The sequence below is a fragment of the Cyprinodon tularosa genome, unplaced genomic scaffold (genome assembly GCF_016077235.1).
Source record: "Cyprinodon tularosa strain WSP-4 unplaced genomic scaffold, ASM1607723v1 ctg562, whole genome shotgun sequence".
NCBI lineage: Eukaryota > Metazoa > Chordata > Actinopteri > Cyprinodontiformes > Cyprinodontidae > Cyprinodon > Cyprinodon tularosa.
The window spans coordinates 112,735-130,560 of NW_024039299.1; the positions used below are offsets into that span (position 1 = coordinate 112,735).

The 17,826-nt window shown below is 45.4% G+C and overlaps 1 protein-coding gene across 1 annotated transcript in view; it reads right to left on the reverse strand.

Annotated features, from left to right (window-relative positions):
- The window catches only part of scn5lab (sodium channel, voltage gated, type V-like, alpha b), a 257,645-nt gene that overhangs the window by 101,867 nt on the left and 137,952 nt on the right, over positions 1 to 17,826 (reverse strand). The window contains exons 11-16 of the mRNA XM_038305734.1: positions 15,609 to 15,806; positions 15,353 to 15,535; positions 15,019 to 15,276; positions 14,226 to 14,351; positions 9,958 to 10,078; positions 7,896 to 8,134 (exon numbers count right to left, since the gene is read on the reverse strand). Coding sequence (XP_038161662.1) covers positions 7,896 to 8,134; positions 9,958 to 10,078; positions 14,226 to 14,351; positions 15,019 to 15,276; positions 15,353 to 15,535; positions 15,609 to 15,806 — 1,125 coding nt within the window. The remainder of the gene's footprint in view (positions 1 to 7,895; positions 8,135 to 9,957; positions 10,079 to 14,225; positions 14,352 to 15,018; positions 15,277 to 15,352; positions 15,536 to 15,608; positions 15,807 to 17,826) is intronic.

Consider the following 17,826-nt stretch of genomic DNA (forward strand, 5'->3'; position numbering starts at 1 on the left):
ACAGCCAAGGACCAGCCAAGGATTAGCCAAGGACCAGCCAAGCACTAGCCAAGGACCAGCTAAGGATTAGCCAAGGACCAGCCAAGGACCAGCCAAGGACTAGCCAAGGACTAGCCAAGGAACAGCCAACAATCAGCCAAGGACCAGCCAAGGACCAGCCAATCAGAAATTTTGAATGGCTATTACCCTAGTCCCAGCTTCTGACTTAAATTTCCCCATTATCTGTTCAAAATTATGGATTATCTAAAAATCTGACAATATTGAAAATATTTTCAATTTAAAAGAAAATATGAAATTATACATTAAAGCAAAGAATGGTTTTAAAAGGTCATCAAATCAGTTTAGTGTGTCAGAGGCTGCCTGTAGTGAGCCAGTATTAATAAAGTTAGCTAATGTGTTGAAACGTATCATGAACCCATAACTAGGTGCAATGAATAATGCTTCAGAATAATCTGATGTTTCACTAAATCACATTTATCATTTTAGCATGAATCTCCACCTTGTTTTTAACAATCCCCCAAAAAAGAAATGTAAGATCTTCAGATCAGATGTAGTAGGTTCTTAGATAGCAGGATGCTTGCTAAATAGGGTGGCCAGATGTCCGGCTTTAGGGCGGACAGTCCGGATTTTCATTGCACTGTCCGGCGTCCGGCGCCGCATCCAGCCGGACGTGTATTTGCCCTCCTTTACCCTCAGATTCCACATACTCCGTCAGCGCTCCGCCCCGCTCAAGTACGTCGTGCGGAGTACTTGTCTGTCATGTAAATCAATTAGAGCTGTTCCACATCCTCCACTACTCCTCCGCACGTCTCTGTCCACGTACGTCTTCTCCGTCCTTCACCGTCAAAATACGGAACTGAGCTCTTTTTGGCTCCGCTCCCGTCAGTCCAGATCAAGACCCGCAATTGCAATCGCACCAAACAGGATAAAGAATGTAGAGAAGATCCGGTTTGTCAAATTAAATTATAGTAAAAACAGGTCGGTTACTAGAAATTAGAGCATAGTTCGTATATACAGGTGCTGGTCATAAAATTAGAATATCATGAAAAAGTAGATTGATTTCAGTAATTCCATTTAAAAAGTGAAACTTGTATATTATATTCATACATTACATACAAACTCATATATTTCAGATGTTTATTTTGTTTAATTTTGATGATTACAAATGACAACAAATGAAAATCTCATATTCATCATATCAGAAAATTAGAATATTGTGAAAAGGTTCAAAATTGATGGCCCCTGGTGCCACACTCTAATCAGCTAATTAACTCAAACCACCTGCAAAAGCCTTTAAATGGTCTTTCAGTCTAGTTCTATAGGCTACACAATCATGGGGAAGACTGCTGACTTGACAGTTGTCCAAAAGACGACCATCGACACCTTGCACAAGGAGGGCAAGACACAAAAGGTCATCGCTAAAGAGGCTGGCTGTTCACAGAGCTCAGTGTCCAAGCACATTAATAGAGAGGCGAAGGGAAGGAAAAGATGTGGTCGAAAAAAGTGTACAAGCAAGAGAGATAACCGCACCCTGGAGAGGATTGTGAAACAAAACCCATTCAAAAATGTGGGGGAGATTCACAAAGAGTGGACTGCAGCTGGAGTGAGTGCTTCAAGAACCACCACACACAGACGTATGAAAGACATGGGTTTCTGCTGTCGCATTCCTTGTGTCAAGCCACTCTTGAACCACAGACAGCGTCAGAAGCGTCTTGCCTGGGCTAAAGAGAAACAGGACTGGACTGCTGGTGAGTGGTCCAAAGTCATGTTCTCTGATGAAAGTAAATTTTGCATTTCCTTTGGAAATCAAGGTCCCAGAGTCTGGAGGAAAAGAAGAGAGGCACTTCATCCACGTTGCTTGAAGTCCAGTGTAAAGTTTCCACAGTCAGTGATGGTTTGGGGTGCCATGTCATCTGCTGGTGTTGGTCCATTGTGTTTTCTGAGGTCCAGGGTCAACGCAGCCACATACCAGGAAGTTTTAGAGCACTTCATGCTTCCTGCAGCTGACCAACTTTTTGGAGATGCAGATTTCATTTTCCAACAGGACTTGGCACCTGCACACAGTGCCAAAGCTACCAGTACCTGGTTGAAGGACCATGGTATCCCTGTTCTTAATTGGCCAGCAAACTCTCCTGACCTTAACCCCATAGAAAATCTATGGGGTATTGTGAAGAAGAAGATGCAATACACCAGACCCAACAATTCAGAAGAGCTAAAAGCCACTATTAGAGCAACCTGGGCTATCATAACACCTGAGCAGTGCCACAGACTGATCGACTCCATGCCACGCCGCATTGCTGCAGTAATACAGGCCAAAGGAGGCCCAACTAAATACTGAGTGCTGTACATGCTCATACTTTTCATGTTCATACTTTTCAGTTGGCCAACATTTCTATAAATCCTTTGTTTTTATTGGTCTTCAGTAATATTCTAATTTTCTGATATGATGAATTTGAGATTTTCATTTGTTGTCATTTGTAATCATCAAAATTAAACAAAATAAACATCTGAAATATATGAGTTTGTATGTAATGTATGAATATAATATACAAGTTTCACTTTTTAAATGGAATTACTGAAATCAATCTACTTTTTCATGATATTCTAATTTTATGACCAGCACCTGTATTCCCAAAATTAAGAGCAATTAATTAAATAACTGGACCAAAAAATTCTTATTGCAGGAATGGATGAAGAGATGATGAGTTTGGAAGCGGAGAACAAACATAGTTCATACAAACTATGGATGATTCTGTTTATTCCTGTTACAAAAATCCACAACAGAAAGAAAATATTTGGGCAGAAACTGAACATCTGCTGGATGATGATGGGGATTTTTTTTAATATGTCATATTAAATTAAACGTTCACAGGGTTTATACCGGAATGAGGAACTCTAATTTAATGCTCTTTTAATGCTATTAGAAATAATTTTAATTTCATCAACAAGTATTATGTACACAAGTTATTAGTTTACATGAAATAAGGAGCTGTAAGCACAGTTCCATGACTCAAGTTTGTGTATATCTATATATATATATATATATATAGATAGATAGATAGATAACATGGTGAAATCATCTTTACTCTCGACAGGCTGCAGCCATGTCACGAATTCCTCTTTTCCAGCCACTTTTTGACATTTTTATTGTCCTATTCTCTAGCTCTCTCTCCGCCTCAAGCTTATTTTCCAAACAACTGCTTTATGATCAATTGCAGCAGTTCTGCTCAAATTAATCGTGTCAAAAAATAGTCACTTTTTAAACACCACAATGTATTAAATAAATACAAATGCTGGGAACCAATTCTTTTTTTACATCTCTTTAATATTTTGTTCTATTCATGCTACACAAGCATCATCTTTAAACTACTAAGAATTGTGCTATAAATGTGACTTTACCCGATTCTTATGTACACCGTAGTAATTTATTGATATGCCGCACAATGTCCTCCTTTTTGGTGCTATAGAAATGGCCACCCTATTGCTAAAGCAGAGGAAGAAGTGATATTAGCGTGAGACGCTAGTAGCTTTTAGCCCTGCTAATGAACAATCCATTAAATTGGACTGGGAGCAGGAAGTATGATGGGTTCATGTCGTTCCCAGATCAGGAAGTTTTAATCCATGGAGAGCCAACGTGCTGCAGATCTAACCTGGCACAGATGCGCCTTTAGCTAACAGCGTCACATGCTAATAGCCCCTTTCAGGGCCTGAAACGGCTGCAGGCCGCTGCTCTTCTACAGTTTCTACTTTTAACCTCATCAGGATGTGCTTTGCCCTCAGCTGAGGACAGGACTGCGTGAGTCTGCACAGGTGTGCTGAGCGCTTTGGCTGAGGGCTGTTCACACCTCAGGTGAACCAATTAGCATACAGCATCGAGCTATCAGCTCCTCGCCACATCTGCAGGCCAAACGGTGCAGTTAGCCACGCTGGTTTGGAGCTGAGTGACCTGCTTCTGTCAGCTCTGATACTCAGACTCACTTCAGGACAAACATTCCTCGCTTTGCTCTGGAAAAAACAACAAATCAGGATTTATTTTCTTCAGAGGTTTAGGGAAGGTTTAGGCTTATTTTAGAAGGACGCAGCTGGTTTCTTCTTCTACTGTCACCTGTTGTCATGACAACAGCCTCTTTGACTAGATCCATCCATCCATCCATCCATCCATCATCCATCCATCCATCATCCATCCATCATCCATCCATCATCCATCCATCCATCCATCCATCATCCATCCATCCATCATCCATCATCCATCCATCCATCCATCCATCCATCATCCATCCATCCATCATCCATCCATCATCCATCCATCCATCCATCATCCATCCATCCATCATCCATCCATCCATCCATCCATCCATCATCCATCCATCCATCATCCATCATCCATCCATCATCCATCCATCCATCCATCATCCATCCATCCATCCATCCATCATCCATCCATCCATCCATCCATCATCCATCCATCCATCATCCATCCATCATCCATCCATCCATCCATCATCCATCCATCCATCATCCATCATCCATCCATCATCCATCCATCCATCCATCATCCATCCATCCATCCATCATCCATCCATCCATCCATCCATCCATCCATCATCCATCCATCCATCCATCCATCCATCCATCATCCATCCATCCATCATCCATCATCCATCCATCCATCCATCCATCCATCATCCATCCATCCATCCATCATCCATCCATCCATCCATCAATCCATCCATCCATCCATCCATCATCCATCCATCCATCCATCATCCATCCATCCATCCATCAATCCATCATCCATCCATCCATCCATCATCCATCCATCCATCATCCATCATCCATCCATCCATCCATCCATCCATCCATCCATCATCCATCCATCCATCATCCATCCATCATCCATCCATCCATCATCCATCCATCATCCATCCATCCATCCATCATCCATCCATCCATCATCCATCATCCATCCATCCATCCATCCATCATCCATCCATCCATCCATCATCCATCCATCCATCCATCAATCCATCATCCATCCATCCATCATCCATCCATCCATCATCCATCATCCATCCATCCATCCATCCATCCATCCATCCATCATCCATCCATCCATCATCCATCCATCATCCATCCATCCATCCATCCATCATCCATCCATCCATCATCCATCCATCCATCCATCCATCCATCCATCATCCATCCATCATCCATGCATCATCCATCCATCATCCATCCATCCATCCATCATCCATCCATCCATCCATCCATCATCCATCCATCCATCCATCCATCCATCCATCATCCATCCATCCATCATCCATCCATCATCCATCCATCCATCCATCATCCATCCATCCATCATCCATCATCCATCCATCATCCATCCATCCATCCATCATCCATCCATCCATCATCCATCCCTCCATCATCCATCATCCATCCATCCATCCATCCATCCATCCATCCATCCATCATCCATCCATCCATCATCCATCCATCATCCATCCATCATCCATCCATCCATCATCCATCATCCATCCATCCATCCATCATCCATCCATCCATCCATCATCCATCCATCCATCCATCATCCATCATCCATCATCCATCCATCATCCATCCATCCATCCATCATCCATCATCCATCCATCCATCCATCATCCATCCATCCATCCATCCATCCATCCATCCATCATCCATCCATCCATCCATCATCCATCCATCCATCCATCCATCCATCATCCATCCATCCATCATCCATCCATCATCCATCCATCATCCATCCATCCATCATCCATCATCCATCCATCCATCCATCCATCCATCCATCCATCCATCATCCATCCATCCATCATCCATCCATCATCCATCCATCCATCCATCCATCATCCATCCATCATCCATCCATCAATCCATCCATCATCCATCCATCCATCATCCATCCATCATCCATCCATCCATCATCCATCCATCATCCATCCATCCATCATCCATCCATCCATCATCCATCCATCATCCATCCATCCATCATCCATCCATCCATCCATCATCCATCCATCATCCATCCATCCATCATCCATCCATCCATCCATCCATCCATCCCTCCATCATCCATCATCCATCCATCATCCATCCATCCATCCATCCATCCATCCATCATCCATCATCCCTCCATCATCCATCATCCATCATCCATCATCCATCCATCCATCATCCATCATCCATCCATCCATCCATCCATCCCTCCATCATCCATCAATCCATCATCCATCCATCATCCATCATCCATCATCCCTCCATCATCCATCCATCATCCATCATCCATCCATCCCTCCATCATCCATCCATCCATCCATCATCCATCATCCATCCATCCATCATCCATCATCCCTCCATCATCCATCCATCCATCCATCATCCATCCATCCATCATCCATCCATCCATCCATCCATCCATCATCCATCCATCCATCATCCATCCATCATCCATCCATCCATCCATCCATCCATCATCCATCCATCCATCATCCATCATCCATCCATCATCCATCCATCCATCCATCCCTCCATCATCCATCCATCCATCATCCATCCATCATCCATCCATCCATCATCCATCCATCATCCATCCATCCATCATCCATCCATCCATCCATCATCCATCCATCATCCATCCATCCATCATCCATCCATCCATCCATCCCTCCATCATCCATCATCCATCCATCATCCATCCATCCATCCATCCATCATCCATCATCCATCCATCCATCATCCATCCATCATCCATCCATCCATCATCCATCCATCCATCCATCATCCATCCATCATCCATCCATCCATCATCCATCCATCCATCCATCCATCCCTCCATCATCCATCATCCATCCATCATCCATCCATCCATCCATCCATCCCTCCATCATCCATCATCCATCATCCATCATCCATCCATCATCCATCCATCCATCCATCCATCATCCATCCATCCATCCATCCATCCCTCCATCATCCATCATCCATCCATCATCCATCCATCCATCCATCCATCATCCATCATCCATCCATCCATCATCCATCCATCATCCATCCATCCATCATCCATCCATCCATCCATCATCCATCCATCATCCATCCATCCATCATCCATCCATCCATCCATCCATCCCTCCATCATCCATCATCCATCCATCATCCATCCATCCATCCATCATCCATCCATCATCCATCATCCATCATCCATCCATCCATCCATCATCCATCCATCATCCATCCATCCATCATCCATCCATCCATCCATCCCTCCATCATCCATCATCCATCATCCATCATCCATCCATCCATCATCCATCATCCATCATCCATCCATCCATCCATCCATCATCCATAATCCATCATCCATCCCTCCATCATCCATCATCCATCCCTCCATCATCCATCATCCATCCCTCCATCCATCCATCATCCATCATCCATCCATCCATCCATCATCCATCATCCATCATCCATCCATCCATCATCCATCCCTCCATCATCCATCATCCATCCATCCATCATCCATCCATCATCCATCCATCCATCCATCCATCCATCCATCCATCATCCATCCATCCATCCCTCCATCATCCATCATCCATCCATCCATCCATCCATCCATCATCCATCATCCATCCATCCATCATCCCTCCATCATCCATCCATCATCCATCATCCCTCCATCATCCATCCATCCATCCATCATCCATCCATCCATCATCCATCATCCATCCATCCATCCATCATCCCTCCATCATCCATCCATCATCCATCATCCATCCATCCATCATCCATCATCCATCATCCATCATCCATCCATCCATCATCCATCATCCCTCCCTCCCTCCCTCTCCTACCAGGTTTCCGATGCTCAGCATCCCGTTGAACTCCTCAGTCATGGGGTAATGCTCCATGGCCATGAACAGCGTGTTGAGGACGATGCAGACGGTGATGGCCAGGTCCAGGAAGGGGTCCATCACCATGATCTTCACCAGCTGTTTCAGCCTCAGCCAGAAGGGGGAGCACTCCCACACCAGGTAGTGGTGAGCGAAGACATACCAGCACGGGTGGCATTTCTTATGGGACTCCTCCAGTTCTGTTCCACCAAGAGAACAAGATGATCCAAATGTTAGAGGTGCAGAAGGTCAAAGGAGAAGCTGAGTATACAGTTTATTACAGCTTTAAGACAAAAAATGAACATTTCCATCCATAAAGTGGAACAGTGGGGGATAAAAAACATTAAAGTTCAGATATGGTGCAAATCTGCAGTGTTGTTTGGTTTGGTGTCATCAGTGATGCAGAGTCTTTATTAGAGTTTATTCATCAGTTCATCAGTGTGATGGCGGTGGGGAAGAAGCTGCTGCAGAACCTGCTGGTCCTGCATTGAATGCTGGGAAGCCTCTTCCCAGAGGGCAGCAGGGAGAACAGTCTCCTTGGTCTTCTCCACCTTCAGGATTCAGATCAAACATGTTCAGACACTGTCAGGTCTTACATGCTGGTCAGCGGAGGAGCCCTCAGCTGTCTGCTAATGGGACCATAATGTTCTGCAGATATTCCTTTACCAGAACCTGCATCAACTTTCTTAGTAATGATCATGTTTCCATCTGATCAGGTGAAACATCCATCCATCCATGCTCTTCCTCTTTATCCGGGGATGGGTCGCCGAGGCTGCAGGCTAAGCAGAGATGCAAAGACTTCCCAGAATCGTCACCAGGTTCGCTCAGGGACAGCGTCCCTCCATTGTGTCCTGGTCCGTCCACCAGGCCTCCTCTCAGTGGGACGTGCCTGGAACACCTCCTGAGGGAGGCGACCAGGAGGCATCAGGAACCAGAGCCTCCTCAGCTGGCTCCTTTCGACGTGGAGGAGCAGTGACTCTGAGCTCCTCCTGGGTGACTGACCACTTGTATTTGCAGTCTTGTCCTTTGGGTCGTGACCCGATACGTCTATGGATCTCACGCTCCATCCGTCTCTCACTAGTGAACGAGATCAGGTGAAACATTTCCAGGGATTTTCTTTAAACTAAATCAAAGACAACGTTTTAATTTATTGGACAGAAGGTTCCTCTGACTGCAGATCTGTTTCCTTTAGACATCTGGAACGAATTCCAAGGCAGCGAGAGGAAGCAGAGATGAATCATAGAGGACAGCGTTGGGTTTTTGTGTTTTCCTGTATAATGATCTGTTCTCTAAGAGCAGCGACCGCCGGGGGGGACGGGGGGGGGGGGGGGGGGCGGTGACTCAACAACCCAACAAACACACAGGAAGCTGATTGCATGTTAAATGAGGGTGACCACGATGCAACACTCTCCTTCCTTCCTTTCATTCAGTCTCTCCTTCTCTCTCCTTTCTGACAAACAAAGCCAGCCCCCCCAACCCCCCCCCCACCCCCCCAGGGGCGGCGGCAGCGACGACTCAGACCCAGACTCTGTTACACAACCCGGTTAGAGCTCCGTCTGTTACCATCCAACGGCTCTCAGGCTGTAGTTGATCTGTTTTGACGTGTTTTTGGAGGATTTCTGGCTTAAATAAAATCGTCTCAGTCGTTATTTTTTTGAATCTATTCCTTTTTATTTCATATCATCCTGTTTTTATTTATTTATTCCCGCTGGTTCTGCTTTATTCATCGCCTCTTCTGTCAGTCCATCAGTGTTTCTCTGCAGGTCCATCTCAGCTGATGATCCTCTCTGGTTCAGGATTTAGATCCTCAGGATCTAAAGCAGTAAAAGAAGCCCACATCCTCACCCCTCCACCACCGTGCCTGATGGCTGGCGTGCTTAGATTCCTCTAAACCTTCTCATGGTTTCTCAGTTTTGCTTCACATCTCTAGCCTGCTGAATGTTCTTTCTCAGCTTATTTAGGTCTTTTCTCATTAATGTTCCATAAATCGGTCTTTCTGCAGTCAGACATTTAAAGTTCTCACCCTCCATGACGTCGGTCAGGTAGCTGGCGGCACTCATGGCCCTCCCCCTGCGCTCGGAGCCCTGCGTGGATGAAGGGCGGGGGAGCAGCATGGTGCTGAGCTCTGTGGTGGACGTGGGGACCTGAGACACACAGACAGGAGGACATAGGAAGACGGACAACATGTTACATCCATTTACCTGCAGGGCTTCAGTGACCTTATGATCAACCAAGCATCCGACTGGATTTTAACCTCCTGGAAGGTTTTTTATCTCTACAGATAAATCGGGGATAAACAATTTCGCCAAAAAAATCTAAATTGCCAATATTTTTAACCAAAATTTGTGATTTTTTTTCAATTTTCCTTTCAGTCTTTGAAAGCTTGCATGCCAAGAATCCATCGTTAGAGGATTTTACTGCAAGCTGGTGAAGATTCTCAGTCATCCAGGTCATCGTCGTTCCAAGAAAAGTTAAAATCAATCCCCTGGACTTTGTTTCCAAGTTTGAAGACGTTTCTCTTCCATCCAGGAAGCTTTTTCAGTTCAAAATGTCAGAAATAGCGTTTAGTTCCAGGTTTTATCCAGCAGCCCAACAAAGCCTGGTTTTAGTTTAGAAAACATGCAGATAGAAACGGACAGGCATTGCAGGCTAACAATGAATCCAATCAACCCCATTCCAAAGGTGTGGACCTGTTGGTTTTATACACTATCACATCCCGTCCGCTTTGTTGGGCTACTGTATAAAACCTGGAACTCAAAGCCATTTCTGACATTTTCAATTCCCTTGTATCAGCCAATCACAAGCAAGTACACATGGGATGACTATTTGCTCCGCTCGGTTTTCTGTCAGCTCAGCATACCCTCAGTAATACGCATCACATATAGGGGTGTGCAAAATAATCGTCATGAAGATGCATCGCATTTCTAATTTTTGTGATCTACTGCATCGATTCTTGACGCCAAGTATCGATTCTTAATTTAAAAAAAAGAACAAATAAAATAGATTAATGGTTGGCACACATCAGCCAAACCAAGTGGAATACAACTTCCAGTCCAGCAGATGTCGCTGCGGATGCGTTGACGCCCGCTGCTTTGTGTCACAAGCATTTCCGGCCGCGGGATACTGAGACGAGTCATTCGTAAACAAAACATGGAGGAGACTGAGAAAATTCGCCCCGCGGCTCCATCACATTTCAAGTCAGATGCTTGGATGCATTTTGGCTTTAAAAACAAAGAAGGTTTAAATGACATTGATATGATTTCCATTCATTTGCAAAAGGACCACTGAGGCCATGTAAACGGCTCTGATTATCCTTATTTTGTTATTTTAAGTTTGATGAATCCTAAGATCTTTTTGTCAGTGTGTCCACGCCAGTAATAGTAATATTTCTGTCCAGTATTTGTTTCCATGGCAACACCTCCAAAAGTCGTTTCAATAAATACAGCTATGTATGAATTCAGTTGCTTTCAGTTATGTATCAGTTGAAGACACGATCCAGATCACACCCAGCCAGTCAGCCACTGGTAAGGGCTGGATCTTTCTCTTACAGTGTTCAGTGAAAATATCGCGATGCATCGCAATATTTCAAGTATCGTGATGCATCGTGATAGAATCGCATCATGACTTCTTTGCCAATACCCACCACTATTCACATAGAGTTTCCTCTGTCTCTCCTCACAGCCAATCACGCTGTTTTCACGACTTAGTCAGTTTTTTGTCGGAGTTTGTGCATAAAACAACAAAAAAATTGTTCCCTAAGTTCGTTAGACCCATTAGGCTTAAAAACAAACTTTCCATGTCCGTTTGACGAGGATCTTATTAAAGAATAATGAATATATACAGGTAGATTAATCTACAACCCAGCTGACAAGATATGACATCATTTTATTTGTATTAATTTATTTTTACAGTACATGAAAAACTACTGAAATTATTTAGATTACACAAAAATATATTAATTAATTCCATGGAAATGAAAGGAATTGCTTCAGGGTTAGGATTTACTGGCTGATAACAGCCTACTGGCCAATCTGAATGCGATGAGCGAGCAGGTTCTGACAGGCGGCCATCTTTAGTGCAGCTCAGCTGTCGTATTTAAGTTCAGCCCAAGCAGCTGGATGAGAAAAACGCCCCAAACTTTTCTGTTTCTGCACTTTAATCCAGAAGTTATGGATCAATCTGCATAAACCTGCTGACTCTGAGGAGGTAACTCCGCCCCCTCCTGCTCAGGTGTGATTACATAACGCTTCCTGTAAGAATCCGTCCGACGAGACGTGATGCAGCGACCTGAAGGTCGCCGCCGGCAACGGCGCCCCCGTCCTGTCTGGGAAAGCACCGGGGAAACACGCTCACAGCGGTGAACTCCTGTCGGCGGCGGCCGGTCGCCATGGTGACGTTTTTTTTCCTGCTAATAAAGGCTGCGCCGGCTCCGTCCTCCTCCCACTCGGATCAGCGGGACGACAGGTCTGTGTTGTCGGTGAAGGAGAGGAGGCAGAAACGCTTCATGTCACAACATGACACCGTAAGCTGAGACCAGCTGAGAACTCCCACTCAGCCCCTGCAGTTCCCCGCGTGTCTGTTAGGAGGAACCTTTCTAAACCAGGCAGGACGTCTTTCTTCTGCAGGAGTCAGACTCTAAAAACATCTCAGCTATGGTTTAGAAAAGTTCTCCCGCCTCCAGCCTCCATCTTTCTCTCCTGGATCTCTGATGCAGGCGGTCAGAAGCTGCGGTCTGAGGGTTGAACAGGCTGGTTCTCAGGCTGTAACATCTGGAATCATTAATAAACTAACAGGAGGATCTCTGACCCACGGTTAGAAAGCTGCTTGGATCCTATTCATCTATGACTCTTTAATAAAGGCTTTTTTTTTTTGTTGAACTATAAATCATGGCTGCCATGACAACCATCCACCACGCCCCCTTAGTCCATCCCAACTCTTTACAAATTTTCACACTTCTTCAGTGATGGATTTCAATGAGATGTCACCAGCGGCGGAGAACATGACCAGGAGGAAGAACATCGGTAAATCCAACCTTCGCCGCTGGACGCCGGAGCGTCAACCAATCAGGAGTTTTTTAGGGAGACAGACTCTACCTGCAAGCTGTCAATCAATCTTCTGCAGATTAACAATAAATAAATATCAAGGAGTTAATGCCAAAGGTTAAAATAAGGAAGATTAGATTGTTATGTAGAAGGATCAGAGAGCAGCTCTGATCATTATTGCTGCACTAAAACATTTTTTATAAACTATAGAGAAACTGTTTATAAAAACCCAAATTAACTAGAAATTATCAAATCTGCCAATGAAAAATATTGGATTGTATATTCTGGTTCTTGCAGTTTTATGGAAGAGGATTAGGGCCACTGAGAAAAAAAAAAAGATTTTTAAATATTATTTCAGTTTAATATGGGAAAAAAGTCGGTCAGCTAACAATCATGTTAGCATCCAGCCATAGCCATGTCTGTTTTAGAGTCTAGCTCTCTTGTTTTAATCACCTTCTATTCTTCCATTAATCAAATAGCATCAGCAGGGACCCTCTGGGACGGAAAAATCACCTAATTCCATCATTTTCCACCAATGTGTTCCTGTTTCTCCCAAATAACTCACATCTTTCAGTGAAGCTGAGAGCTGCACATCTCTGCCTTCATGGCGCCCATCTACATTAAGATCCACGATTCAGATTAAAATCAGAATTCTGAGAAAAAAGTCAAAATTCTGAGATATAATTCAAAATTCTGAGATATAATTCAAAATTCTGATAAATAAATTCGAATTCTGATATTAATGTCAAAAATCTGAGATTAGCTTCAAAATTCTGAGAAAGAAAATCTTAATTCTGAGATTAAAATCAGAATTCTGAGAAAGAAAGTCTTAATTCTGAGATTAAAGTCAAAAATCTGAGAAAAATTTCAAAATTCTGAGAAAAAAAGTCTAAATTCTGAAATTAGAGTCAGAATTCTGACTTTAATCAGTGAGGACATGTTTCTGGTCCTCACAAGCCATTTTGCTATTGGTTAGCTTCAGGGCTAAGGTGTGAACTGGGTGAGGTCTGCATCGGTAATGATTAGTTTTAGGATAAGTGTATAGAAAGAGTTGAAATGATTGAAAATAAATGGAAGTCAATAGGAGTCAACACATGCTCCTCACTTCATATAGCAGAGCGAGTATGTGTGTGTGTGTGTGTGTGTGTCCATGACATCAGAGGGCCGTTATGCGAAGCATTGATTCATAATTCACATATCTGACTGCTGGGCGCCACCAGTGTTTCCACTCTCAGGACGGCGTACTCACACTTTCCTCCTTGACCTTCTCCATGGTGCAGGCGGGCAGCTGCCCCTGCAGCGGCGGCGGGGAAACCCCGTTCTGATCCATGGAGACAAACAGCTTCCCGTTGACGTTCAGGGTCGGATAAAACACCTGGAGATGGAAATCGGACACCGGATCAGATATTTGATCTCCTGTGGTTCTACCTCTGCTCCTCGTCTGATTCTGAGGTTAAACAAGTTCCTGTCAGAGATAAACAGGAAGTAAGAGCCTGTTATGACTGGAAACCATCTGCTGATGATGTCTGGACCTGACCCGTCTCAGGATGGACCTCTGAGGTTCTGCTCTGGTACCATTAGCAGAGGAAGTTGCCTTTCTACATGGATCGGATCTATGTCTTTTCTATTTCATGCTTGTTTCTTCTTCCGTCTATGTCCAGTTTAACATCTTATGTCCATTTCCGAATTCTCCCGAGTGGTGCCCGACTTTACACCAGTGAATAAAGTGAATGTGATTGGTCGATTATCAAGGGGGCGGGATTGTTGTGGCGGAAGGTTTGCAAGCAAGTTTGGTTGTGGCCGGTTTGTCGGAAGCATCTTGCTAACCAGTTAGCATTTTAGTGCTAGCAGGTTCCCAATGGGAAATTCCATTGGGACCAAGTAGCACTAAATTGGTGACTTAGAAACGACGCTGTCAAGGAACGCTATGGACAGAGGAAACATAAAGGTCGGCTGTGTTAGCTGCTACCTGTTAGCCTCGCATCCTCAGACTCAGCATTAAAGGTTTGATCTCTGCTGGAGGAGGCGGAGTTTCAGCTCACCTGGGAGTTCCTGCTGTTGGTGCTGTAGGCGCTCAGTCTCCGTTTGGACCACGGGTTGCTCAGGATTCCGCTGAACGTCCCTCCGCTGTACGTCCTGCCCCCCACGCCCTCCACTACGTCACCAGGAATGCTGAATTCATCGTCGGCCATCTCCCCCTCCGACCCCCGGCTCCTCAGCCGGAAGTTAAAGATGGAGGAGACCTGACTGCTTCGTCGAGTCCTCGTGGAGAAGGAGCGAGCGAGGAGAGGATGGAGAGCCTGGAGGCGGAGCAAACCGTGGAGATTTTTTTCTGAAGGACTGAACCTCTGACGCCACGAGCAGGATAACGCTCACCTTTGCTCCGTCCATCAAGTCCACTTGCAGCAGCTTTTCCTCTGACAGGTTTCCCTCCCCATCAGCCACACCCATCAACGCTTGGCTCCGCCTCCGCTCCGCAGAGCTGTCCAATGGCAGGCCAAGAGGTGAGAGGTCTGGCGACGTCAGTGAGTCAGAGTCGGGTGGTTTCTGAGCAACAATCTGGGAGGAGAAGGTTTGATTAATTTGAACGAGAACAAAGAATCCTTCATGGACGGACTGAGGGACCAGTTACCTGCTGCTCCTTCTTCAGTCGCTCCATGGCTTGTTGGAACTCGCGCTCCTTCTGACACGCCTCGGCGATGGTGGCCTGGTTCTGCTCCTCGTACGCCATGGCAACCACCGCCAGGATGAGATTGATCAGGTAGAAGGAACCAAGGAAGATGACCACCACAAAGAACACCATGTAGGTCTTCCCGGCTGATCGCAGCGTCTGGAGTCAGAAAGTTAGGCTTCGGGTTTGCAATCATCCGAGGTTTTACAGCATTTTACGGGAAATGCAACAATATCGCGTTAGCTGAGACACAAGTTTGAAAAAACACTTTTTTCCTTGATGGGTCCTTGGCTGGTCCTTGCTTGGTCCCCTACAATTCCTTTTAAACATCTAAAATATTCTTTCTGTCATGATTTTTCGACATTACGATCTAAAGAGAAGCGCCATCTGCTGGTCGGACTCTAATTCAGTGAAAGGCTGGAGTCAGAGTGAAGAAACATGCACGCCCAGAAGGCCAGTGGCTGGAAGTTGGACAGGATTTTGCTGCCATTTGGATGGCTTTTGACTGGGAACGGCCATTTTGAATGGCTGCTACTGCATTTGCATGCACAAGAAATGGCGGGAAAATCGCTCTCCATGCTCCTCAAAGGAATGCTTGGGATAGTCCCTCGGACTGATCTTCTTCCCTTGCGAAGGAAAATGTCTTTTGAAAGGTTGGGTGGAGACAAACCTCCTCTGTAAGCCTCCTCCTGATTGGGCCTTGCGGACACGATGACACGGGAAGTAGCATCAGGAAGCCTTTGACGGACGGTTACCACTTACCCCACGAACAGCAAACTTTGGAGAAGCCTCCACCACTGTCCCGCCTCCAGCCGCCGTCTTCACTAATCGATGACGAGTTCTCAGTGAAAGGCTTCCAGACACTACTTCCTGTGTGATCGTGTCTGCATGTAGCCTGGTGAGACCATCCTGATCTCGCGAGCTTTCAAGGTTTCACTCGCAGATTAGTCTGGAGACTCTCCGTTAAAGAAAATTTGGAGCCGTTCACCAAACGAACGTCCAATCAGCGTTGGCTTTGAGGCGGGTTGAGGTGTGACGCAACGGGAAGCGTGACAGTTCAGTCTAAAGAACATGGCGGCTTCAGCCGATGAAACTAGCGTTAGCGTGGCTATCGAGCAAGTTTTATGGGAATTACAGAGTATTTCTTCACTGAAAGAAGAGCAAAACACTATTCTGGAGGCTTTTCTCAGAGGAAAAGATGTTTTTGCTCTTCTCCCGACTAGTTTCAGCAAGAGTAGCCTGGCTTGTGGTTGTGTTTCTGTCGTCGCTCTGTTAGTACGCCATATGCTTCGTTGATCTGATTGGTTTATTTGGCCCGTCTATCACCAACATAGGCCAATCAGCTAACCAGTATTTTCGCCCCTTCCCAAAATTACTTCAACAGAAGGTTTCCAGATGGATATGCGGAGCAAATCCATCAGGCGGAGTCAGGTTAGTCTGCATGGCCCAATCAGGATGAGGCTAAAGCGCCAGCAGTGTGTCGCAGATATTTTTTGATGTCTGCCCAACATTGAAGCGTGGTCTGCGCTATGTTATTCCACGCCACGACGCCAGAGGGCCAATCAGGAACTAGCTGTGGGTCTAGATACGGCCGAGGCGGTGAGGAAGTGGGGGCAAGTTTGTGCGACAACGGAGGGACATGAGGGCCAAAAAGAGCGGGGATCCAGGTGGGAAAAGGGTCCCAGCGTTCTTGCGGAACTAGCTGCTCCATCTTCACCAGTCGTTTTCCACAATGGCGGCCAGACAAACAAAACAAGCCGGTAAGGAACCAAACAGGAAATACGCATAATGTAGAGCAGATGGAGATTTGACCAATCAGAGGCCTCCTGTCTGCAGTCACCTACAATTTGGGAGAGGTGCAGCAGAGTGTCTGCGGAAGGGGGCGGGGCTTATCTGCGTTCACTGCGAAACACACGCAGACCACCTGGTTTCTGAGTATAAATCAGGCCTACTGAAGAGGTTCGTCTCCACCCAACCGTCAAAACACGTTTTAATTCAGACGCTTTCGAGAGCGACGCTGTCCTAGAAAATCATGCGCACAGTGAGATCCCGAGCGCGCGTGGGAGGAGCTAGTGCGCGCGGAGAGCGATTTTCTTCTCTTGAAGCGGCAGTTTCTCGCGTGTGATTTAGTTCTGTGGCGGTAGATAAATCATGTGTAGAAGGGGTTTAGCATACGTGT